The sequence below is a fragment of the Melanaphis sacchari genome, unplaced genomic scaffold (assembly GCF_002803265.2).
Source record: "Melanaphis sacchari strain LSU unplaced genomic scaffold, SCAv2.0 Contig221_pilon_pilon, whole genome shotgun sequence".
Taxonomy (NCBI): Eukaryota; Metazoa; Arthropoda; class Insecta; order Hemiptera; family Aphididae; genus Melanaphis; species Melanaphis sacchari.
Genome location: NW_020271098.1, coordinates 1,057,917 through 1,085,896, shown reverse-complemented (window position 1 = coordinate 1,085,896; position 27,980 = coordinate 1,057,917). Strand labels below are relative to the sequence as shown.

At 25.0% G+C, this 27,980-nt stretch overlaps 2 protein-coding genes across 5 annotated transcripts; both read right to left on the bottom strand.

Annotated features, from left to right (window-relative positions):
- Positions 1-1,017: 1,017 nt before the first annotated feature.
- Positions 1,018-3,035, bottom strand: LOC112594173 (protein transport protein sft2). Its single transcript, XM_025338830.1, has 3 exons — positions 2,385-3,035; positions 2,133-2,284; positions 1,018-1,342 (listed from the first exon to the last, which is right to left on the bottom strand). The coding sequence occupies exons 1-3, from the start codon at positions 2,565-2,567 to the stop codon at positions 1,060-1,062; spliced, it is 618 nt and encodes a 205-aa protein (XP_025194615.1). The 5' UTR covers positions 2,568-3,035; the 3' UTR covers positions 1,018-1,059.
- Positions 3,036-7,440: 4,405 nt separating this feature from the next.
- LOC112594117 (lysine-specific demethylase 6A) lies at positions 7,441-26,739 on the bottom strand. 4 transcript variants are annotated; one of them, XM_025338748.1, is made up of 22 exons: positions 26,274-26,739; positions 22,663-22,729; positions 21,015-21,156; positions 20,395-20,506; positions 15,345-15,520; positions 15,155-15,283; positions 14,865-15,090; positions 14,447-14,547; positions 14,171-14,384; positions 13,863-14,103; positions 13,670-13,792; positions 13,261-13,591; positions 13,052-13,166; positions 10,201-10,430; positions 9,912-10,117; positions 9,093-9,200; positions 8,824-9,030; positions 8,612-8,748; positions 8,404-8,522; positions 8,125-8,335; positions 7,926-8,052; positions 7,441-7,723 (listed from the first exon to the last, which is right to left on the bottom strand). In XM_025338748.1, the coding sequence occupies exons 1-22, from the start codon at positions 26,336-26,338 to the stop codon at positions 7,502-7,504; spliced, it is 3,609 nt and encodes a 1,202-aa protein (XP_025194533.1). In that variant the 5' UTR covers positions 26,339-26,739; the 3' UTR covers positions 7,441-7,501. The 4 variants fall into 4 exon arrangements, with proteins under 4 accessions (XP_025194533.1, XP_025194532.1, XP_025194535.1 ...); XM_025338747.1 differs by having other exon boundaries at positions 7,442-7,723; positions 13,052-13,169; positions 26,274-26,338; XM_025338750.1 differs by lacking the exons at positions 20,395-20,506; positions 21,015-21,156; positions 22,663-22,729; positions 26,274-26,739 and adding an exon at positions 17,813-17,897 and having other exon boundaries at positions 7,502-7,723; positions 13,052-13,169.
- Between the last annotated feature and the right edge of the window lie 1,241 nt (positions 26,740-27,980).

The window sequence follows — 27,980 nt, the reverse complement described above, 5'->3', positions numbered from 1 at the left end:
TCTCTTTATATTTTTAAAATGTATTTAGAAGTTTAGGAACTATCTGATTTTAATCTCACAAAGTGCCAAATAACTCCAATTTGCTACCAGGAATAATTGATAAAATAAAAGATTTAAGCATTTTTACTGCTCCAAAACTTCTTCACAAATCAGTTTTAAAATAGAAAAATAAAATATACTGTTAAACAAATTCATTTACTTCATCACTAAGAATGTAAAATATTTAACTATTACCCGTTTTAGCAATTAAATATTCTAATGATTTTAATGAATCTAAGAAGCCCAAAATTGAAGTTAAAATTAATGTTTCATTACAAAAAATTAAAAAATAATAATTTTTCTGACTAACAAAATTTGTTGCATGGATAAATGTTCTTAATACAATGCATGTGTAGTGAATTGAAAAAAAAATTTACCCAAACATATACACTGGCACACTGCTGTTTTAATTTTTCTAACTTTTATATTACATTTATTTAGTAATTACTCATTTTTTTAAAAAAAATAGCATTAGAACCAGACATAAATCCAAAATGAAAATTTTGTATTTATGATTGTTCATCACGCTAATAAGTAATATTTTCATTAAACATTTTTGTTTATAAAAATATCATATATTTCTATTTATCTATTTGTATACATAATCTAATTATTGAATTAGTATGTTTCTCTCAACAATTTGGTGTTAGTATCTTGTGATTGGGAGGATGGAGCTTGACTCTTATTATAAATAAGAATTTTGATGATGATCTATGCCACATTACTTTTTCAGTAAATTTCACACTTATACTTGTGTACTAATTTGTATATTTATAATATAAATGTTTAATGTTTTTTTTTTTTTTTTTACAGATATACGTAAATAACAAAATATAGACTTTACAAACCTAACAAATAATAATAATTTAATAATTTATTAAAAATAAAATTTTTTTTCATAAAAAAAAAAATGAATATAATTTGGTAATTATACAAAAACAATTTTATCAAAAAAAAAACAACATATCAATACAAATAAAATCACAATAATAACAATAAATAATAATAGGTAGAATATTTTTAAACAGGTAATGAATTTGACACTTTATTTTTCACCATAGATGAACATAAACGTCCAAAAAATGATAAACCTTTTTGACCAAATGGTATGGAGTTTAATAAAAACCAAAAAATTAGTATCAGATGAACAGTCAATGATAGTAAAGTAAATGGAGTACTCTTCATCCACAATGAAAAATACAAAGTACTTAAAAGAGTTGTAATGTAGCCAAACATGAAAGGAAGCTTTTCTTTAGACGTCACATACTTGTAATGATTCAATGGACCCGTCAAAAATGACACACTAAATTTAAAAAAAAAATTAAATATTTATGAATTTATTTAATGTAAGTTATCGACATGTGCTTTTAATTACACAAAAATACTATGTGCACATTTAGATTTCATATAAAAAATTTAAAAATGTTAAAAGTTCCAGTCTAAAAATACAGATTGGTTTTAATAAAAATAATTTTTCAAGAAATTTTCCTATTCTAAAAAATTTTAAAATAATTTAGTTCAAAATATTATTAAAAGTTATTGACTATTTATGATTTTATTTGTTTGTACTATAGACTCTATTTTTCCTGACTCATTAATATTTTTGAACTAATCCCCACTAATCTGAGTAAAGTTTTGATCTTGAACTTAAAGCTATACCTCAGTTATATGAAATCTGAGTTGTTACTATGAGAAAATATCAGTCAAAAATCAGGATAATTAAAAAAAATTAATTTTTTTCCTTTATAAAATTATGAAATAAAATAATAAATTGATCATACTGTAATAAAACAATTTATCTTTCTTTACAATCTCATCAATTTTCAACAATATTCCAAAAAATGTTGTGATCTCAAAATGTACCTATCTCAATACAATTCACCATAAAAAAGGTTAAAAATCCTTGCTCTAGACTAATTGCATTATTAGATTATACAAATCAACTTTTAATGAGATGTAATTAACTAAAAAGTTAATATTAATTGTAAATTCCTATGACAAATTAATTAATAAAAAAATAATAGATATTATTAAGGACATCTAAAAATATTAAAAAAACTTGTTATTGAAAAACAATAAGCGTCATAGATTACCTGGCAAAAGCAAAAATGCTTCCAAAAGCATATAAAATTGCAAACTTCCTAGCTTTTATCAGAAGCACAGGCAAATATAATGCTGACAAAGAGAACATCAAACAACTGATGGACACACAAACTATAAATCCCAATATTCTTTGGGTTTTACTCTGTAAAATCAAATTACAGTAAATGTAAATATTCAGGAAGACAATCATTAAAATTTAAATATAATTTAAAACCAATAAAATTGAATATATTAAGTCTTACCATTTGTGGAAAATTAAAATATGTTGTCTGTGTTGACTCCAACAGGTTTTCTGTTTGTTCTCCCGATTCGCTGTTGAGAAGTTTCTTAAATACTTTGGGAATATGAACATGGCGCCCATTATGGGTTTTATTTTTTTGACTTTTGTTAAGATACTCATCAAGTTCCAGTTTTAAATTGGACATTATGAAGTTATTTTGTCTAATGACATTATTTCAACTAAGATATTGTGAAACACTATACATAAACTTACTGGCGAGTAAAAGTACAATTTCGTAAACAGTTCCGAGTTGTATACAAATTTCACTCTTATAGTTGATTTGACATGCACACAATTAACATCGGTACCGTAGAATAAGAATATGATCGTTACTAGTGCTGAATGATTAACTCAAGTGTCAACTGTCAAGATGACAAGACGCGACTTACTACTTACAACTTTTCCCAATTTTAAAGTTGATGAATATTATGGTATTAACATCTATTCAATGATATTAATAAGACTAATGCTTATAGAATAAACAGATTACTCATTAGTCATCACCGTTTTAGAATACTCATTCTGCAATATGCATTCAACGACTACAATATTCGATATTTCGATAACATACGAATCTAAAGAACTAAGTTACATAGATAAGAATATTCTTCATCACTATGAATCTGTGGTCCGGAGATAATAATATTTTTAATTGTTATTACCACAGAACAATTCTACTGATAAACACAAATTTAGATAACGTTAATTTACAGAATATATTATAGAAATAAACTATTATGATATCTGTTATTTAGCATAAGGTCTACGGAGTATAGCTACAGCCTACAAATAGTACAAATCAATTAAGTCTGTAACGGTTTATCTTATATGTGTTTAATATTAATAATTAATATGTAACATGTACACGTTGCAAATTTGCATTCAGTAAAAGCCATTTTATACTATTGTCTATTAGCTTTAATGTTATATTCAATTTACTTATTATGAAACTTAGTCTAAAGGTATGATACAGATTATATATAATCTTAGACATCACATAGGCTTTTATTAATTTTTTTCATTTAAGAGTTCCAATATTTTACATAGTTATAATTCTATAATTCATTTAAAAAATAAATTATCGATAAAATGCTACGTAATAGACTCTATTATTAAAACTAGGAGCTTAAAATTAATTCTGTTGAAGGCAAATTTGTTATATTGTAGATGAGAGTAAAACAATCCCTCTCAAAGGTGAGCTATACCCATTTCTGTGAGGTTTAGGGGCAGTTCATCGACTGAGAAATATAAAGGTCCTTGAACTTGATGAATAAAGCCAACAGACATAGGTAGATACTATTAGTTATATAAAGTTAAAAATTAAAATTTCACGCATATGTGAAAAAACAGAAAATCAGGATATTTAAAATGCTCAATACCAAGTTCTAGGAATAAATTATAATTCTACCATCGTTCTTGGCGTAACTAGAACCATAGTTTTTAGGAACTTGTAGCCCCTCGTTTTCTATACTTGTAAATGTGTTAGAACGTTCATCCAACACTGAGTACATGTTTCTACTAAATTTGAATATATGCAAATGGCTCATAACAAATATAAATTTACATCAATATTAATCTAATAATTCATTAAGAATACTGGATAAACAACAAATGTGTTGCCAAAATTATCAAAGTAAAACTTATACCAATACATAAAACGCATGTACATCTATTTTTCTCTAAAAATAATCAGTATGGAATTCTCATAATAATCTATTCATTAAAATTCTGATTATTGGAATTTTTAAATATAATAAGGAGTATATTATCAATTATTATCTAAATATCTAAGTAAAAAATCAGCTCAATAATTTAAAGTAAAAAGAATGTTTCAATATTAAAAAAAAAAAGCTAGAATTACCACAAGTCTCTTAAATAGAATAGCAAATCTTTAGATCAACAATGCCATTACTGACGTACAGTATAATAAATCTAACTGTTTACTAAACTTGAAATATAGTATTGCAATTTGCAGCATACTTACTCATTCTTAACTCTTGTTTCTCACCAACATATAACTGTTGCTAAACATTAATAGATAATACATTTATAAGTTTTTGATTGTAGTTCAAAATAAGTTTACAATTTTTTTTTTTTTTGGCGTATGGCACGCTCATGTTCAAGAGTAGGCCTGAAAGCCTAGTTTGGACGTCTATTTGGCAGAATTTTTAGTTGGGCACCCGTAGGTTTCTGCCATGCCTGGTTAGTGGATGGCAGCCTTGCTACCTAGACAGTTGCCTGCTCAAAGAGCGATACCGCCCGTAGTCAGGATTCGAACCAGCAATAGTGTGTGTCACAATCGAGGCCTTAGTCTGCTCGGCTACTCCGTCCCCCAGTTTACAAATACGAATTGAATAATAAATCAAACAAATACTCCACAAAAATAAATTAACTAATTTCATATGAATTATTTTACATAGGTACCATTATAATGCACACTAACTGATGTAATACATTTGATTTAATTTAAATTATTATGAATGCAATACAATAACTATTGTGAAGCAACTTAAATCAATTTATAATTAGTTATTTGAAGATAAGTTTTTTAATAATAAATATGTATTCATAAAAATCAATAATACAAATGATTGTAACATATTAAAATTCTTGATTTTTTTTTTAAATTTAATCCACACATACAAGTAGTATGTACATGTGTAAATATGTACACACATATATATATTATAGTTAAAATAAAATAAGGACTAAAGAACATAAACATATTATGAGTTAAGTAAAATATTTACTGAATTAGGAAGCAATAAATGGTTAATGATGCAAAATAAAAATTATAAAAATTAAGAATTTTCAATATAATTAATGGTAAATATGACGAATAAATGAACTATAATTTTATTGTTCAAATTATAAGTTTATGTAAAATTAATTATTAACTATTGTGTAAATAAAAAAAAACCATTGAATTTAGACAAAAATTATACTATTGTTTAAAGCTTTATTACAATATTTTATGATATAATTTCATCATTTGAAAAATAAAATAATCATGAGATCAACTATTTTATACAATGAATACAAGTCGGCTTTTAACAGCTGAAAATATGATTTAAATATTACAATAATTCGCTACTTAACACCAGGTTAGGTTTTTAATATTTTTCTAAGCTTAAAAAGAAAAAATATATAATAAAGAATGATTTATTACATAACTAAAAAAAACGTGTTGAAACTGTAACTTAAATCTAAATAAATGTTTTTTAAAATACAATACATTTATAATCAAACTAAAAGTTAAAAGCTATTACTTATTTTATGAAGTCAATGAAATTTTTAATAACATTTAAATAAAATATATTTAAATATGTAAAACTATTGAACACATTTAAAATACAACATTCACATGTTGTTCACAAAAAAAAAAAAAAAAAATGCACAGCTAAAATCAGTACTAGGTGACGAAGACGAGAAGTCTCGCCTTAGTTTATGGCAGTGATAAGTTGTTATACTCAAATGTAGCTAAAAATTAAATTACTATCAAATTGAACTAAACACATTTTTGACTAAATTTGAAAAAAAATATACTAATTAACACAATAATAGTTTTAAATTAACGTCCAAAAATATTTTTTTACTAAAAAAAATTAAACAAGGAACCCAAAAATTGACCAGATGAAAATAATATAATTAATATATTGAAAAAAAAAAAATCATAAATATATTTAAATATAAAGAGGAAATGGACCATACATTTTACTTAAAATATATTGTTTTGAATTTTTATTTAGATTATTTAAATTTAGAGAAAAGAACCAAGAAACAAAATATAATTATACATAGTAATATCATTTAAAATATTTTAACCTAATACTTAAATAGGTTTATAAACCTATTAAAAATATGGTCATCAAATAAAATTTACTTATAATCAGTAACTTATCAAATATTTTTAAAAAAATACAATGGTATACATATAATGTTTTTTGGACCTCATAATATGTATGTAACTCAAGCTTTAAAATATAAGGCTCATTGTTTTGTACTACTGTATAAGTAATAACTAATAATGATGAAGATAATAAATCGAAATTCAATATCCTTATGACTGTATAGTATTATAAATTTAAAAAAAAAACATATAATTTTGTACTTCGAAAAAGTAATTTCAGAATAAAGGCACAGAAAAAAAATAATCAGATAAAAATAAAACATTAATTTGATTTTTCAGTATAAAAATATCATGTTAATAGAACATTTAAGTAAAAAAAAATGTTGAGATCTGAAAAATTCTAGAAAGGTGTGTAGCTATTACAACCAAATTTAAATTTACACATTATATATACAATATTTTTCTACTTGTTTCTTATAGTTATTATGCATTTACTATAAATGGCATTAACAGTCCTTTAAATTTTGTACAATTTATGTGAACACATGTGTGCAATGAGCTGCCATAAACTTAAATTTAAAATTTACCTTAATAGACAATTAAATGGAAAAATTCTTCATGAAATACATTTTATACTTAAGAACCGTTTACTATAAAATTTTCATGTTAAGCACGAAGTAGTTTAAGCTTTAAGAATCTACAATTTAAAAAATATATGTAGATTTAAATTATGTATAAAAGTGTAAAAGTCAAAATAGTTATCAAATAAAGAAAATGTATACATAAAGAATAGATTCATAAGCCATTATATGATGTATACATTTGTTGCTTACATATACATCACAAATCAGACAATTTACATTTTATTCATTATATATGTAAGCTGCTATGATGTTTAAACTTGTTACCTTAATAAGACTTTTAAATATAATAAACGGTTCAAAAATAAATTCAATGCTGATATTTTTCACAGTTGAGAATCATTGGTGTTCATTAATTTTTTCAAAATTAAAGTTTTGTAGAAAATATTTTTTTTAAATTAGGTAAAATACTTAAAACATTCAAATATTTTGAACTGTTTGTATACATAAATATACATACAAATACACTATATATATATATATATATATATATATATATATATATCTATATACAAACACATACATATATGTATTCATTACATATTAATAATAAAAAAAAATTTTTTTTTTTTTTTTTATCGCAGTAACTTACGTTAATTGCGCTGTAGTATTATTACTAGGTGGCAATACAGGAGTAGTATGACAATGTAATACAAAACTGTTGTAAATTTCTATTAGCTCAGACATTTTATACTCTTCTAAGCAGACAAATCCTTCCAAATTAGGAGATTGTTTCTTTGCACAAATAACACAATAAACACAATGTTTTTTCTCTTGTTCTCGGATTAAAAGAATATTGAATACTTCCACCTAAACAATTATTTAAAATTAATAAGAGCACAGAAATAATAAAATCTCAAAATTTTAATATAATTATGGTATCTAACAAAATAGCATTCGCAATTTCTTTTTTTTTTTAAGTACTATGATATAGTATTATTTGTCATTAAATGCACATAGTGGATACCAGTAGTAATAAACATAATAAATATGAAAAATAAAAATATCTTACATCACAGTCATGACAATAATGTGAAGCTTCATTTTTGCCTCTTCCGTGAAAACGAGTTTGAATTTTTTTAACTTTTATGAATTCCAAGGTTATACCGCATTGACGTAAAGAGCACATTAAGCACATTCTATTTCAACAACAACATTATTTTATTTTTTTAATAACATGTTATTAGTGAAATAACGTTATAATAACTTACTTAATAAGATCATAAAGTCTTGGGTCTGACACTTTAATATTCCTTGCTAAATTCCAACTTAAATGAATCATTGGTACAATGCTCTTATAACTTTGCAGTTTATTCCATTCGTAGCGTTCTATAGCAAGATGATATTGTCTAGCTGTTAAAGGACCAACATTCCACGCAATATTATTACACCAACCAACAGCTTGAACCCAATGAACACAACCTAATAATATAGAAATTTTAGAAATTTAATTAAACACACACGCAATAGTTTTTTTCAACCAATATTACCTGAATTAACCCAAACCATATCACCAGGTCTTTGTAAAAATCTATACAAAGGGACATTTGCTGCAAGTAAATCTTCAACCAATGGCCACCAAGATCCATGTAAGTAATTTAAGCCATATCTTTGGTAAAATAACAAAAATTGATATTTATTAAGTTATTCAATAAAAATGTTGATTTTATCAACCAATTTATTTTTTGTTAAACTTACTTTTCGCAAAGATTATTAATAACACCCCAGTAAGCATCAGGCGCAGCAAACCATTCACAATCACCAGGACCAATATTAATATTAATCGAACAAAAATTGTTATTCTCTTGATGTCCAGGTGTTCTGCTACCAGGAACCTTTTTAAAAATGAAAAAAAAAATAATAAGCTTAGTGTCTCAATAAAATTAGACACAATAATAGATAATTCTTACTTTCATGTATAACTGAACAGTATTCATGCCTAATATTGAATGTCCAACATGTGAAAGCATATTAGCAGCAGAGACTACTCTTGCAAATGCTGGTAGCTTAGTAAGTTCTTGGAGTTGTGGTCGCCATTTTTTCTCATCAGACAAATCCACATTGGTTCCAAACTTGAGCATTTTACTACCAGCAGGAGGTTTCACACCAGGTAAATTCTTTAAAATTTAAAACCATTGTTAAACAGATACTATAAGTATTGCTATAATAAACAACTCACAAAATTCTTTTTTCGTTTTTTTTCCATTGTAATTGAGTCTTTAGAATCAGAGTCAGACAAATTTGAATTAGGAACTGAATGAACACTTGGTATACCATCTTTTTCATCCTAAATTTATATTAAATATAAATAAATAAAAATTATACACAAATAATAACTAAAAGTTAACACAATTTAAACCAATAATAAAATTTATTAATTTATTTTTGCAGTTTACCATTTATTACACTAAATTCTACTTTTTAAGTATTTTTTAAAACTCAGAGATTAATTAACACACTAAAAGACTATACCCAACCATGCAGTGACACAAAATATTATTAACTTGAATAATTCAAAGTATATTAATTTATTTGAAACTTTAAGAGAGTTCACTATATTTTAAGTATTAAAATAATAAATTACTATACCTATAATAAAAAATATAATTCAAAACATTTATATAGAAGTTTACTAATTTAAATAGAAATTCTTTAATTGAAGAATACTCACTTAGATTATTTTAACTATTAAAATTAATCGATTATATTTTCATTTAATTTGTAGCCCCATCAAAAACAAAAAATTTATAAATTTTTATAACTGTAATTTAATTTATTAACATTAAAATAATTAAAAAATGTTTTACTTTGAAGTATAAAACCTATATCATATTTAAAAAAAGTAAAAATGAAAAAAATTGTACTTAAAAAAAATTGGTAAAAAAAAATATTTTATTTTGAGATAATGAGTGTACACAATTAATATTAATCACCAAGTATAAAATAAATAATATATATTTTAATTACAGTTAATAAATGACCATTAAAAAATACTAACTCTTATTGATTCATGAAAACTGGAAGCTTGGTATTGAGCATATTTAGCAATGGTTGTATGTGATCGATGACTTATACAAGCCCATCCTCTTCGATTTTGTTTTACATCCCAATTATCATCGCTACTCTGCATTACTTGAGTTCGAACTTCAACAGAATGATCTGGATTAGTTTCTACTAATGACCGAGTTGAAAATAATCCCAAATCTAAAAATAATAAATAAATAAATACATTTAAATAATAATACTAAACATTTAAACTAATAGTACAATACCAATATTTTATTTACCTAATTTTAGGGCACCAGCTAAGCATCGAACAACAGCAATAGGATTTTTTAAACAAAATTCTTGTAATCTTGGACTAAATGCATCTTTTTTATTTTCAAGCATAACCGATGGAGTAGATGGCAGTAATTGTTCACGTGTTAATTGTTGAGGAGGAGGTTCAGGAGGTGTGGGTGGCGGTCCATTTGGACTCAATACATTTCTATTCCACATACCAGGCCCTGTTTCTTTCCTAAATATATAAGTACAAATTACAAATAAATATACTCAAGTCAAGATACAATTTGAATTGTAAATAATATTTAATTTTAATTCCAAGTCGTTTGATTATATTATATTAATTAATTTGTAAAAAGTAGAAACATTAAAATTGACTTTAATAGGACTTAATATCAATTTACAATTGGCACTGAATGTTCTCAGTTTATTTTATTGTCTAGCATATCATAAACAAAAATTCCAAATGAAGAAAAATGTATTCATTATGAAACCTTAATCAAACAATTTTTAACAAATTCATTACACAACCCAAACTATATAATCGATTGAAACTTGAAACTAATATTATGCAGACAATAGTATTATAAGACCAAATATAAATCATTAAATTGTAAAAATAGGTTGTTAAGCTTTTAGTGTGTAGTGTTGATGAATAAAAAAATAAATATTTTACTAGATTGGTTATAAACAGAAAACCAATTTTCTAGGTGGCTTTTGAATATTACTTTAATACAATAATAATAAAAAAAAAAACTATTAAACAATTAAAATAGTAAATAAATAAAACAAAAAGTAAGTAATACATAGTCAGGTGTTTAAAAACAAAGAAACACAGGTGATAAGTGAACACAAAGAACACAAAATCACCTGTTAGTCAAATTGAAAATGGATGCATTTTCTCCTTAAGTGATGTTAGGTAAGATTTTTCTCATATATTTAAGACTGTATAAATTTATAATAAAATTAAATGTTTATTTTTCCCTTTTATCATCAATTAAACTTTAGTAATTATTAATCATTTTTAACTTCTAAATTTAATCATAAAAATATTTATAAAAGTATCTCATACCTCAATTTTATTATATTGTAGCTATAATTTATTTCATTAAATTTATACCATTATAAAGAAATTAAAAAAAAATATTGATAATATTAATATTATAGAAATCACATATAAATAAATATTAAGAAGATGCTATAGTGCTATACCCACATGCATTGTGGCAATCTTACAAACATAAAACATAGCAAATTAAATGTTCAGAAGAATCCTTTGAATTCTTTTATGCTTAATATTACAGTGAATGTACCTATTAATAAATTTAAAAATAAAAATATTACCAATTAAGGTACTTTTAAATTTGAATTTTAAAGCAAGTTATGAACATTGAAAAATTCAAAAATAATTTAAAATTTTAAAACACTATAAAACTTGCTTAATTAAAATATTAAAAAACCTACAAGGTTTACTAGTTAATATTCTAACTTTTAAATTTGAAATAGGTAAATTCACTATAATATTAAGCTTAAAGGAGTTAAAATAATTCTTCAGAATGTACAATTTGCTATTTTATATGTTTATAAGATGAAGAGAATGATTATAAGTGTAATGTCTTATTGAAACCCAAAGTATTAAAAGGATGTCATACTTATATAATTTATTGTGTACTATTTGTTTGTTGCGATTACAGACTATTTTGGGGTATATTTATACGTTTATTATGTTGGTGGTTCTGAAATTCCCATTTTTATTACAAAAATTACAGTATTTGTAATCAAAAATAATATTAATAATATTAACACTGCATTTAGATTTTTGGCGTGGTTATAAAACAGAAGAATTAGAAAAGGCTGGTTTTAATCACCAAACAGTTAACCACACATACTATTTTGTAAATTCAAAAACAAGTGCTCACACACAGAATATTGAACAGTTATAAAGATCAACTAAATGGCAAAACAATAAATTAGGAGAACATCTCTTCAACATCTAAATAGCTATTTAGTTGAGTTTTATGTGACATCAAGCTCTTCAAATAGATGATCCATCCTATCGTCGAAAAACCAACCAATATATCACATTTTCTACCACATGTAAATTATTAACTTAATTTTAACAATCGTTAATAGAAGCAGTACTCAAACATTGTTAATAGTCACCGACCAAAAGTACCATGTATGTCTCCATCTTCTAAACTATAAATGTGTGTTCAGAGAAACCAATTTTGTATTATTAGCTTTATTATTAGAGTAAATTAACAACCTATTATTTAACTGAAAGGTAATATTATTTGTTTTAAGGCCAATATTATTGAAAACAGTAATCACAACAAACTTAAAAATTGAATCATAAATAATGTATGTAAAAACAAAGATAATATTCTTATTTTAAGTTTGATAATTTTGCTCCAACATTTAAGTTAAAAAATAAAATTACTTTTGGTGAACTCAAATGTGTTATAGTATATGTATATGTTTGCAAGAAAATAACATGTAAAAGTTAATGATGAGGATTTAATGAGTTTGTCATTATTAATGAATACTGGATACAAAATAAACGTATGATAAATTAATACTAAGAGAACAGACATTTTTTTTAACTTGAATTCAATATAATTATGTAATTAATACCCAAGTTTTATTGAAATCACAATTTATAAATCCTAAAAAGATAATTATTGATACTTCCTTATGAATCACAGATTATTAAATAATTGAATTTATGAAGTTCCTTTAATATTATTATATCATACGTTGACAACTCAATATATTAATTATTTATGGTTTTATATAATAACAGTAAAATCAATTAATGCTGAACTTTGAATTAAATTTATTTTAATTATTACTCACTGAGCAATCTCTAAAACCTCTTCAGCAGTTAAATCCAAAGAATAATCAGTGTCCAATGAACTTGAATCTTGATACCTAACCACTTTTTCAGTTGTAGGCTGTTGTATGGTTTTAACTTCTTAAAATATTTAAATAAAGTTTGATTTTAGCAATATATATTATTGTAGTGTATAAACAAAATATAATTATTTGATTTTAAATAGTTATACCTTGAGGTGATGTAGTGGTGTTAGTTTCATTTTTAATATTTAATTCATCTGATGAACCAAACTGTTTGAGCAAATCTTCAGCTAATGAAGTAGTTAATTCCTTATGGGATAGGAGAGCTTGCAATTCTCTATCCAATTCTTGATTTTCGCTTGAACCATCAATTAAATCATTGGATTTTGAATCTCCACGATTTTGGTCAGAGAACTGTTTTATCACAGTAGTATTTTGATATTGTCCTTGTTGACTAGGGCTATTTTGCTGTTTCAACCGTAATTGTTGTTGATGTTGTTGCATCATACGATAGTTATTTTGCAGCTGTTGTAGCAAAGCCTAGATAGATTAAATCCCATAAATAAGATATACTTATGAGTAAAATCAACAAAATGCATCTATATTATTATTATTTACTTGTTGTTGATGTGATAAATTATGAGAATTTTGTTGAAGAACATTCATTGTATGCATTTGCTGACTATTTAAATAAAATGCAGGTTGAGGAGGATTACTGTTACTACCAGTTTGAGGCTCAACCTAATAGTAAAATTTTTTTTTTTTTTTTAATTTGAAAATAGAAATAATTTATTAAGCAACAAACATTTACTTTGATTCGTTTGATGTTATTTTCTAACGGGTTATCTTGTTTGGATGAATTATACGGGGGTGGTTGCCCATGGGGAGTAGCAATCATATCCTGTGACTTTTGAAATGGAGTTTGTCCAGTCTTTTGTTGTTGCTGTTGTTGCTGCTGCTGCTGCTGTTGTTGTTGTTGTTGTTGTCTTGAAGACATTTCTGCTGAAATTGGTAAATTCCAAGCCTCTTCAATTGAAGGTAATTGTCGTCGCCTAAAATATTCATACAACATATCAATACAAATTTCACCAAAATACAAGTTTAAAAAATAAAACTTACTTGCTAGTAATACTAGGCATAGGTGCATTGCATAAATGAGTTTGTAAAAATTTAATTCGCTGACCAAGATTAGGATTCATGTTCGATACAGCAGATGCTGGAACATTTAAGGTTGTTTTGATCGACGTTTCATTTATTACTGCATTACCTTTTGTTGCATTAACATAACAAGCAAGAGCGTCTTTTGGTTGGTTACAACTTTCATATAATATACCTGAAACAAAAATGTTATTAAAATTCTTATAAACTTAGTATGATCATGTAAAATTAACATACCAAGATTAGTCCAAGCTGCACTGTGGCCTTTATCTAATTGCACTGCACATATGTATGCTTGCAATGCATCCATAGGCTGATTCTGTTGTTGATAGAGTACTCTATAATACAATTAACAAATAAGTAAATTCTCAATAATGAAAAATTAAATGATTACTTGATTTTAAAACAATGCATTAGTTATTTTAATAAGTTTATTCAAGAAAAAATAAACAATATATTTTGAAAAAATATTAACTATTTTTAAGTAAAACATACATTATTTAAAATCTATTTTATTAATATAACAATTATTGTTTATGGTTATAAAATGTAATTATATCCATTTAAATCTTGAAGGTCATAATTTTTTAAAAATATTATTCAGTAAATCATAAATTATAATATCTTAAATCATGTGATAAAAATTTTAATTTACCCAATAGAACACCATGTGTCTGCATTTCCTTCAGATTTTTCCACAGAATTACGATATGCTATAAATGCGTCATGAACTTTTCCAACACTTGCATAACAACGTCCTAATAAATAAAGAGACTGTCCTGATTTATTGTCAGCTTCAATAGATTTTTGTAAATATTGAATAGCAACTGTTTCACGGTGATTTTTATCCCCTAGACATTCACAACTGTGGTACATCCATCCTATAAAAATATTTAATTCATTTTAACTTTATAAAACACCTTTTAATATCTTGTATGTACTAACCTAACTGTCTACAAATATCAGCACGTAAATGAACAGTAATTTTTGAATCATTTAAGAGTTGTTCATAATGATCTTTAGCTAACTTATACTTGCCTTGTACTTCATATAAGTGTGCTATGTGAAAACTTACTAAAAATAAAAATAAATAAATAAAGGAATAAAAAACCTTAAAAAATTATAAAAATCATACTTTCAAGTTTTGAAAATGTGCTTAAACTAACATCTGAATAAGCATGTTTTAAATGTTTTAACGCTGTTTCCCATTCGTTAAACACTTTGTACATCAAACCCAATCTAAGATGTACTTCATTGGCTCGTTGGTAATTTGGGTCAATATAAAGTAATTTTTGAAAAAACTGAATAGACCTGAAAACCAATTAGTTAAATTTATTCTACAATAAAGTATACTAGATTTGTTAAAAAAATTTGAAAGCTAAATACAAATGCATTATGTGTTCATACCAAGAGCTTAAAATAACTTTATAATAGTCAATAGGATAAATAGTGATTAGTGATGTTTGATGATTTTGACAAAATGCCAAACTGGCAGAATATACGTAAAGTATAATGTTGGTTTATTTAATTATTATTTTTTTTTAAATTATTTTAACAATCATTAAATTAAAGTATATTGAAATTAAAATTTAATAAAAGGGCGTCTCAAATATTTTAAACCTATAATGAATGATCTGATTAATAACAATTATACTTGTTATACCTACATAGATTATTGTTTTAAATGTAAAATATTGTTAAGTTATAAAATATTGAGATTTAATTTAAATATAATCCTAAATATTTTTAACAAATAACTTAGTTTCAATTTTTCAGTAAATTTTTATTCATAAAAATTATATAAAAAACATTTTTCATGCCTGAGTGTTAAAAAGAATAATTTTGACCATAATGACATCGTAATAAGATAAGATTAGTATAGAATTAATTAAGTAACTAGGTAAGTAAGGTATGAAATTTTTTAAGGCTAAAACAAAATTAGAATTAAACAATTAAAAACTATTTATTTTCTACCATTAATTGTCCATAAAATTAAAAACTTGTAACTAAAAAAATTTATAGTTGCTGATAATTATTTTTATTTAATAATTCCAAAAATAATAATTATTATTAAATAATATAAATTCATTAATACCTACTACCTATGATTTATTTTTTTAAATTTTGAATTATGAACTATTGAAAAAATGAAGCAATAAAATATTAAATAATATTAATCCAATTAACAATATAGTTAATGAAGAATATTTTTTTAAACCATTATTTGTTATAATAGGTAAATAAAATATATTTAGAATAAGTATTGGCTTAAATAGATTTAAGAAATTATTAGTTTTATAATAATACTATCTAAGTATAAATACAAATGTTTCCTTTAACATTAAAATAAAGTGTTGATAATACAAATACTTAAAGTAGAGAAATATAACTGTTATTTAACATTTGTTTTGTAATAATTATTAACTGAGAGTACCGAGTCAATAGCATAATGACCAACTATTTAGAAAGAATAAAATATTAATAATTGTTTTAAGTAAGTAGGTGTAGGACCAACTATACAATTGTTACAGCTTAGCTCCTGGCATATAATAAATAATAGGTATTCAACGCTTGTTGTCCTCGAAATAGAAATTTATATCTTTTAGCACATAAAACATTACCGTAGAATATGATAAAATATACTCAACTATTAAAATAAAAAAAAAATTGTAAATACAAATTATTGTACATGTCTTAGGTAAACAATTCATTGTTAGATAACATTTTTTAACAATTCAAACATTAATAATTAAAAAGTTATTTTAAAAATTACTCATTAAATAGATATTAAACGAAAAAAAAAACTATAACATATAAGTGTTGTCAACAAATACTGTTGATCATACTCTAACCAAACAGCAAAAATGGTAAATGCCACTACTACAAATTACAATAAAGTAGGCTACAGAGTATGACACTAAATACCTAATCATTGTTGACAACAAAACTCCATAATATTCAATAACATACCCATTATTACAATATCATAGAAATAACAAACGACGTAGACAAGATTGAATGAAAGAAACCAACACTGAACGAAGACGGTCCGTTGTATATATATATTTATCGTACTAGTTTTAGACGGTCGTACAAACGTGCAGCGTAAAGAGGAAAATCAACGACGAAGCGAAGCCACGTTTGAAAACAAAAAAATAATACAGTAACGAAAAACCCGAACGAAAACCAACTAAAACTACATATTACACAACGATGACCGCAGGCAACAGTGGCAGCAGGACGGCAAAAGGCCAATGCGCCTAGTGCCTACGCGAGACACGGTGGTTCAGCGCGTTGGCGTTTTGTTTACAAGCCGCGAGCGACACGGCCGATACTATGCGCGGTGCGGCGGTGATGATAGCGTAATGTTTATTATCTTGGGAAAAATAAAAATGCGTGAAAAAAAAAACAAAAAAAAAAAACCACTTAGCGGCGGTATGATCGTAGATCGGTCATCGGTGCCACCGCGCTGACGGATTGAACGCGCGAGAGTGCCGTCTTCGTCGTCGTCGGAGACAAGACAGGAAACATTTATAATACCTATGGTAATTATAATACTATACAACAATACACACATATATATATACATGCGTCAACATTTACCTGAGATAACAGGAGACAGTACGTGCGTATGCGCGAGGAGCACGCGCGTGAGTGTTTGAGTGTGCGCGTGTGGATGTGTGTACGACGAGTTATGAACACAGAACAAAACGAACCGTACGAACGTCGAACACTAAAACAACAGCGGTGGCTTACAAACTAATGAACACTGAACGCTACGTGCGAAATTATCAATCGGTATATGTAAACAACGACCGAAGGCATTTGAAACGGACAAACGGCGGTGACTAAAACTAACAAGAAGGAAATAAATAAAATTTATTGTCGACCCGCACGGCCGCACAGTAAAAACAAAAACGGAGGAGGGAAAGGATAAGATTTTTTTAAAAAGACGAAACAATATATAATATTATTATTGTTATAAAATGAACAGTTGCAGGTCGTGCGGTGTTGAGGACATTGTCGTCGTCGGTCGTTGTGAAAAAAAAGAGGGTCTTTCGGATGGATGTGCGTGCGTCGGGCGTCTCCCCCCCGAATAGCAGCAGCGGCGCGGTGGGAGGGAACGCAGCGCGAGTGAGAAGGGATGCGCAATGGGAAGAGACGGGCGCGTGAGAGAGACAGATTAAAAAAAACGAGTGGGAGAAGGGCTGCCCCGCCGCCGAGGCAAATTACGGGCGACCACGGTTGTGAAGAAACGACGGCAGCGGGTCGGGGGGTGGGGCGGAAACAATAATGACGAAGAGGTTATAAGAGAAGAAGGATGCCGAAGAGGAGGCGGCGGCGGCAGCGCATCCCTACTACGGCCTACGGGTGTACGTTCGAAGGCGACTACGAACACGTACAAGATATACACTGCGTCACTGCTGCGCGTACATGAAAACGCTCTAAACGTTGACCTGTGGGACGCTAATCTCGGCGCGTGAGACACTTCAGTGGTTGCCAAACTCACATCTGTCCGGTCCGTCGCCGAGCGGTATTGTTGTTATCGCGCACGCGCAAAGAGTAAACAATTGTACTCTGTTCAGTGTCGGCCAGACGGCAGTTGTCGCTGACCGGCGGACTGGTGAATAAGCTTTGAGTAGTCGGCTCTTGAAGGCAACGATTCGCGAGCTACAACTGTGATAGCCGTGTACGTTCTATCTCAGAGGAACGTATAACAGCGACCGTAAACACGATTTTAAAAACCATCATAACTATAATTATTATAATTATTACTTTATTACTGTAATTACAACAATCTACTTATTCCTTATTGGATATTAATTATTATTATCATTATGAATTTATGACGTATTGACGTTACAGAAAGCTGTATGTAAACGGACGGTTTACGCCACAGCCATCTACCCAACTGGTTTATTTTACTCCACAATATATCCTATAAAATATAAATTATAATATATACAATATACAATATCAGTACAACGTACGTAGTTATATATCGAGTGAATTTTATCAAACTAAAAGCGCTATTTTCTCAATCTACCTTTGCATTTTTAAAGGAACGAATGTATATTTCTTTATCACAACTACTAACTATTTACTTAATACTTTTAGTTCATAGATTTTTTTTTTAAGTTCCTCGTTTTAAATATTTTGAAGATCAAAATTTATTAGAATGAAACTACGTTTACACAGTTTTCTAAGCCACTTTAAATCTATTATCTAGGTTTGAAATATTTATAAATAATAGATTAATTTGTAAAACGTTTATCTGCTTTATTGATTCATAAAACTATGATAATCTTCAGTAAAAATCATCTAATTTTCTACATTTACGATACATTTATTAGATGAAATTTTAACTATCTTAAATTTATATTTACTCACAGACAAAACAGTTACAAAAGAATAAAATTAAAAACATTTTTTATGGGGATCTTTATATAAATATAGTGTTTAAAAACTGATGATTGTAAAAATAAATAATTCAAAGTAATATCTAATGAGAAATAGATATGAATGTTTTTATAGTAACTTAATTAGATCATACTTAATAACTGAATATTATTTAAAAATATACGGCCTAACCTAATTATAAATATTTAAAATTAGTTATTTCATTATTTTATATTTTTAAACTGATACATTGGTTAATCTATATTTATGTTTTTTTAAGAAAATATTTTGGTTCTAGATTTTAAATTAAATTTTTGATAATTTGTCACAATCACTTTTAGAAATATGATTATTTATTATTAATTTTAAATTTAAAAACAACCCTCCTCAATATATTACAAAAACTAACTGACATAAATTGTCAAAATTTCCATGTACCAAACAGGTATCAAAAATATTTTTTATTTTGTTTATTTTCATATTATACCTATTATATAATGAAGCTCATCTGTAAATACAAAATAAATAAATACAAATTTTTTATTTTAGTATATAACAGAGTTTATAATATATAATTTATACATTGTAATGTAAGAAGTATAATTTTATAAAAAAAAATTTTTGTTAAATCAAAATACTTTAAAAGTAAAAATAAAATTCAATACCAAATACTATAGATTAAAAAAGTTATTATTTATGTATTGTTATTGATGATTTAGAATTTAGATACTCTATTAAAAATATATAATTAAATAGCGATATGTGTAAATTACTATAGTTCTTACCATTGATATGAGTTAAAATGAAAATATACAAGACCAAGACCATACAAAAAATTAGCATCTTTCCAATGATTAGTTTCTGCATCATTATAATATTTGTGGTATGCAGACATTGCTGAAACAAAATTAAATTATAAATGTATATAATTTAAAGTAATAATGAAAACAACTACAATATAAGTTTAAAATGATAATAATGCTAACAAATATTATAAATATTAACCCAAATGTTTTTAATAGATAATATTCATAAAAATATTAACTACTAAGCTTAAAATCAAAATAAATCTTTAATAATTGAATAATAATATAACCAGGTAATAATTAATATTATTCATTGTTTGACCATAAAAGATTGACATGAACTAATAGTGATATAAGTACACAGGTACTGTGAAGTGTAATATTTTTATTTTATCAGTTATCTATTAAAATATTAAATATAACTTATAGGATTAGTTTTAATATATCAATATAGGTTTTTACTTTGGAAATAGCTCTCAATAGTGAGAAATTTTAATTTTAAATCATTACACATTTTTTATAGAATGTAACTCATAATAATAACATAAATAAAATTTAATAACATAATAAATATACTAATAGAACTCATAATAAAATACCTTTAGAATAGTTTTCCAGCAATAAATGGAAATGTCCTAGTTTACAATAAGTTTTGGAATCAATGCTGATTGCTTTAGAGGATTCATCTTCTGTTTTTTCTTTCTGCATTTGCATTAACATCCTTTCAAGGTACTTTATTGCCTAGAAATAACCAATTCATAATTTAGAATAAATTCAAACAATTATATTTTATAAAAATACTTAAAGTAATAAATAGAAATTGCTGATTAGATTGGGTATGTTGGGATCATGTATAATTAAATTTAAGCTACTACTTAAATTAATAACTCATTTTATAAACTGATTTTTTATCTATCGAAAACAAAATTAGTTTGAAATATTACAAATATAACAAAGGTATATAGTTATTTATTAGTAGAAAACAATAATAATACTATAAATTTTAAAAATATAATAAATACCCATGTATTATTAAACAATATGAGTAAACTTATTAGCCCTTATAAGGAAATAAATCTATATGATGATTATATGGTTTCAAATTATTTACATTAAAATAGTAGAAACTGCATTAGGAAATTAATCCCAAAAAACTAATGAAGGCAATCTTTAATTAATTTCATGGAAAAACTTTAAAAAAAGAAAATAGAGAAACTGATTTTAAGGTTTAAAGGTTTAAACTTTTAAATAATAGGCTATTTAAATATCAAATTAATTATTATATATAAATGTTATATGAACCTATACTTTTTTAATTCACATGTTAAGTACCAGCTATTAAAATACTTTATAGAAATATTATAATAAAATATTATTTTTAATTATCAGATTATTATCAACAAATTCAGAAAAATTAAAATTTTACTTAATTTTTTTATACTTAATTCAATGTTCTGCAGAAGAACACAACTAATCATGTAGGCACATTTTAAGTATCTGACATGTTTTTTTTGTCTTTTTCACATTAACACATTCTTTGTTTAAAAAATGTATGATGATAAATCTTGTGCATTATAAGTTTTGCTTTGGTGATAATTTATATTATAAAAAAAAATAAAAATGTATACCAAATATTCTACAATGTATCTTAATATAGCTTTTCAACAATGCGTCATTATTTAAGAACATATTTAATGCAATTATATCAATGTAAATCTTTAGGTGTAATCGTATAAATTATAGGCTTTATATAACACTCAGTAAATGCTTCAAGTACTACCACATACTTACCTAAGTTAGATTAAGTTAAATATTATACTTTTTAGCATGTGATTATGTTTTTTAATGTATATAAAGCAATATATATTTATATGATATTTTCAAAATTTAAAATAAACAGATAAATTATAAATATCTTCTTTTAAAAAATATGATTAATGTTAGAGAATAGCTAGATTTCTAATAGATATAAGAAGATGAAATATAAAAAAAAAAAATGTATCATATCTTTAATGATTGTTCAATGGTTTTATTTTTGAGATAATATTCATTATTAAGTTGTTTCATGAAGAACAAAGTTTTTAATTTTACTAAAATTCAATTTTATTTTATAAGAAATACATTATAAATAATACAAATTTTTTCACTTCAAGTTGAGGTTTAAGTGTAAAATATTTAAGCAAAATCTTGTGTTCTTTAAGAAACTATATAGTATAAATATGTTATTAATGAAAAACATATACATACCTTTAAAACTAATGTTTTTTTCTTTTCTTCTTTTGGATCATTTAACTTCAAAAATCCATACATTCGACTAGAATAAAATATATATATTATATATCAAATATAAAAATATATGTGTGTTTAATAACTTTTTTCAATTATAATTATGAATAATTAAAATATAAAAAGAATATATAGATGTACAACATCACTATTTTATATAAAAAAAAGTTAATTAATTATAGAATAAAAAAAGGTATACAAATCAAAATAATAATAGTAAATACTGTATATTACTATTATTAAAGTTCAAATAAGAGTAAATCTTAAATAATTCAAATTTTTTTTTTACTTAATTTGAAATCATTACAAAGCAATATTTTATGTAGAAAATATACTTTCAAGAACATTAATACTTTTTAAGAAAATTATTATTTATCTTCTAAAGAATTGCATTATATATTGAAAGAGCTAACACAAATAGTTGATAAAAATCTTATCTTCATATGTTATAAAATAGATCTAATGTCAGTACACTTCTATTTAAAAAGATAATTATTAATAAAATATATCATTAACAAATATCTTTAATGACAAATACTAGGTTAGGTAATTAGGTAATATGTAGATAATAGATATCACAATAACAAAAAAATAAAAAATATATAAATTTAATGTTGGTATAGTCAATAACTAACATAAAATAGTATATTATACATCAACATACTATAAATAATAATACTAATATATATATATATTAGTTAATCATAAAAAGTTAGCACTTTTAAAAAATAATTTACAAATGTATTATCAAAAAAGTTCCTTTGACCATAAGGAAAATTTACCAAGAACTATCAAGTGATTTTTTTAATTGGAATATAAAAAAGTTTCAGTAAGTTTAGTAATTAGTTATTCTGCTTAGTAAGATTTTCTCAAATATATTTTTAGATGAAATGATTTATTATTTTATTATTACTTATAATTAAAATAATATTTAAGCAACACATTTCGTGAAGATAAACCTATATTATATATTTTTAACACATAAACAAATGCATTTTGTCTATCTTGTTAAAGCAAATACTAGTTACAGTAGAACCTTTATAACCACCAGTCTTGACACTAGAGCCTTAACAGATAATCGAAAAGATAGTTAAATGAGAAATTAATATTTTTTTCATACATATACATTAATTATTATTTTTTCAAAAATTATAACTTACATAAAATAACTATTATTTAATTTACTATACATTTATTTATTATCCATACATTTAAACGTTTAATGATTATTTATTATGTATTTACAATTATTATTTTTAAAAAAGTTGGTCAATTACTTTTGTTTAACTGTACTACATTATTTCAAATAAACCAACTCACACACAAAGCAGCAATATGATTTTACTGTAAAGCGCGAGTAATGGCAATTAATTAAGTTCTACTTTACTAAAATATAATTTATATATTTTAACTATACTATTTTTTAATGATTTGGTAGAAAAACATATGAACTTTTAAACATTGATATCTAAGCACAAAAGGTAACATCAGTGTTACCCAAATCATTTTGGCGATAGATCAGTGATGTTTGTACTATTCTTTACGAAAATCAATTTTTTTAACAAAACCATTCAAGATCAATTGATTTTTATGTTACAAAAAAAACATAATTTAAAAATTCATAACAAAATTGTTAATATTTTTCGTTCTAATGATATATAGTAATTTACAAGAAATTGATACGCCCTGCAATGATATATGGCATTCAACTATAGTTATACAAAAAACTCAAACTTAAAAATCTTTCAATCATTTCAATCAATAAATCTTCATCTCCTCACTAATTTCTTGTAGTATGTCAGTAATAGATTCCTGCATCATAATCTCCCATGTTTCAATGATACCAGTGTTGACATTGTATAATTATAATAAGTTCTATAAAAACGTACTGAAACACTTTAATCCTCTAACTGCCAACCTAGCATCTATCACACTATCTGACAACCTTTCCCGTCGCCTCAAATTAAAATGGCCATGTGATTTTATCATTAATAGAAGTTAAATTGAATTCATATTGGAAGTAGTGTCAATGGATGCTCCCTTCTCTTAAGCCTTCTACCTTACTTAAAATAAATACATGTCAATACAATTACTTATTGTATTATTTGTATTCAGACTAAATTTTTTTTATTTAAATAAAAAAAAAAATATATGAATCTGTTTTTTAGAGGATTTAATATATCAAGGTTTTATGCTATAGCCTATAAATACAAAATTATAATCAAACATTATACTTCATGTTACATCACATGTTGCTCTAGTGAAGTTATAGTACATTAACTAATTTTAGCTCACAACTCAATCAAATATGGGCCACAAAACATAATTTTAGTAAAATAAACATGATATAAAAAATACAAAACATAAATCTTATTTGCTCACTGTACTTTTTTAAATATATATTTTTAACACTCTATTACAACAGTTAGCCAACTCGAAAGAATGAATTTAATACAGTAGAACCTCGATTAACTGTGACTCAATTATCCATGTTTGTGATTAACCGTGTACACTCTTCTGAAAATTTTTAAACATAATACTCGATATTGACAATCGTATTAATGACATTTTTGACGATAATAATATGAAGATAAGCAATATTGTACATCGATTATTATATTTCTAATTATAATTGAATCAAAATTTTTAAAATTTCATTATTATGAAATTGTACCAATGCATTTCTAATTATAATTAAATAAAAAATGTCATTATTATAAAAAGTCTCGATTAACCGTGATTTTCATTTATCCGTGTGACCTCTCCCCATGATTACCCGAGATAATCAAGGTTCTACTGTATTTCAATTTACAAATATTTGTTAATAATCTTTAATGCTTTAAAAATGTGTTAAATGCTTAGATATTTTAATATTTTAGCATACAAGAATAAGATTCAAGATTCAATACCTATTTTTAATGTTGAAAAATTAACGGTTTATCAATAGATATAATATAAATTATATAACTGTAATAGTTTAAGTTTGTGAGAAATATCTAAATATTATAATATATTTGAGAATCAAATAACTGAACTATTCTAAAAAACAAATTAAGTAATTATAAGTATATCATTGTTGTCCTTAAATACATTTTATTTACAACAACAACAGGTATATAATTGCTTTCAAGAGTTTCATTTCACAATTATACATTTTATTACACTGAATTTAAAACAACACATAAGAAGTACAAAAATATGGTAAATATATTAGCTTATATCTAGGAAATATAAATCTAATACTAACTATAATGATACAAGTATTTTTGTTCTTTTTTGAACTTTATGTGAAAAATATTACAGAACAAATACATTTTATATGACTTATTTTTTCTTGATCATATTAAATTAATTTGTAAAAAAATATTTAGTCTCCATTATTAGCTCAAATGTTTACATTATAAAACATTACAAACGTATCATATTTGTAAATATGTACTTAACAATAAACACTATTTTAAAATTATTAAACTAAATAAACTTAGCGGATAACTTGCAAAAAATATAATGGTATTTATTAGATTATTGTACATAAAGTTAAAGTAATGTGTATAATCACATAAATGTTTTACCTGTCTAAATCTGACAACATTTGCAATTCTTGATTAGTTAAATTAATTTCCCCGTATTCTTCCATAATCACAACAAACGATAAATTAAATATATCTATGCAATTCACCAAACAAGTATAAGTAAAATAACAATTAAATTATATATGCACAAATTATACTAAGAATTACGCTAAAGTTTTATTTTGAAAAATAGGTAGACAAATAATAATTAACACAGTAGAAAAAAATTGCACAAAACTATATTAACAAATGAAAATGGTAATACACATTGAATTAGAAAACAATATTAAATTTAATGGGTCACAGACCCATTAAAAAATATAGATAAATCGTTTAAGTTACAGAACAAAGTACCTCGGCACACACGACAGATTCGAGAATAAAAAAAAGTAGAACATGATTCAATGATCGACTACTACAGTCTATAACATATTAGACATTAGTCATATTATTACAATATTGAATATATTATATTAAACCTGATAATACAATATTATATTTTAAATAATATATAATCACACTGAAAATCCGTCGGATATTATCCGGTGACAACTGGCAAGTCGGAAGTTGATAACAGGACATGTAACATAACCTAACCTTCCTTCATATGTAGGTATTTGAGGTTACCATAATAATGTGGCTCTCCGAATGAGTATTATGCAGTTACCAAGGTCGACAGTAGATTTTTTGTCGTACTTGCCGCCGCCCAATTGACGGTCAACCGATGACACATACTTGGGGTCATTAAACTTTTTTCCGGTTTAAAGGTTAATGCACCTATTATTTATATATTAAATTAATTATTGAATATGATAATTTTAACATTCTAGTGATGATAAAAATAATATGCTTCCTAAAGGCTGTAAAAAAATATAGTAATTTCATTATTGGAATTTTTATTATAAGTACAATAGAATTTAGTAGGTATTTTACACGTATACAATTAATTACTAATTAAAACATAATGGAGTCTAAAATATTAAGTTAAAACCAATATGCCAGACACAGAGACACTACCGCACCAATATGGTAGTATTGCAGTTATTATTAATATACTAATAACTAATATAATGCTTATGAAAGTATAAGGTCTGTAAATAAGTAGGTAAAGATTTTCGTTTGTACTATTGAACTAATTTTTAAATTTTACATTTAAGAAACCATATTTTTAATATTTTTTATAAATATAAATAATGCGTACATAAAAATATGCAATCGTTTGTAGATTTTTGGTAGTCCAGAGCCTGGACTCCTGGCTGTAGAGTGTAGATATAGGACAGAAATCGTCAATCGGAGGATTAATCACCAAAAGCACATAATATTTTCTACAAAAATATTCTAAATAATCTAACTATTGCTTTAATAATTTTTATAAATGTTAATATTTGTATGTACTATAAAGTAAACTATAGTTATACCTCATATATTTAAGTATATGACTATTTAAGTGAACTGAGAGCACTGGACGCCTGTATATACAACATATTTACATGCTACATATGTATGTACCTACGAAATACAAGTGCATATAATATAATGTACGGTGTACCTCAATAATAAATATTTATTTTTTAAATACAATTGAGTATTTCAGAATTTTCGTTAAACTGTTATTCAAGATTAAAATAAATAATGCTTCTTGAATTTTCTAGAAATTAAAATATATAGTTATTATACACGTGATTATTAAATCGTTAAACAATTTTA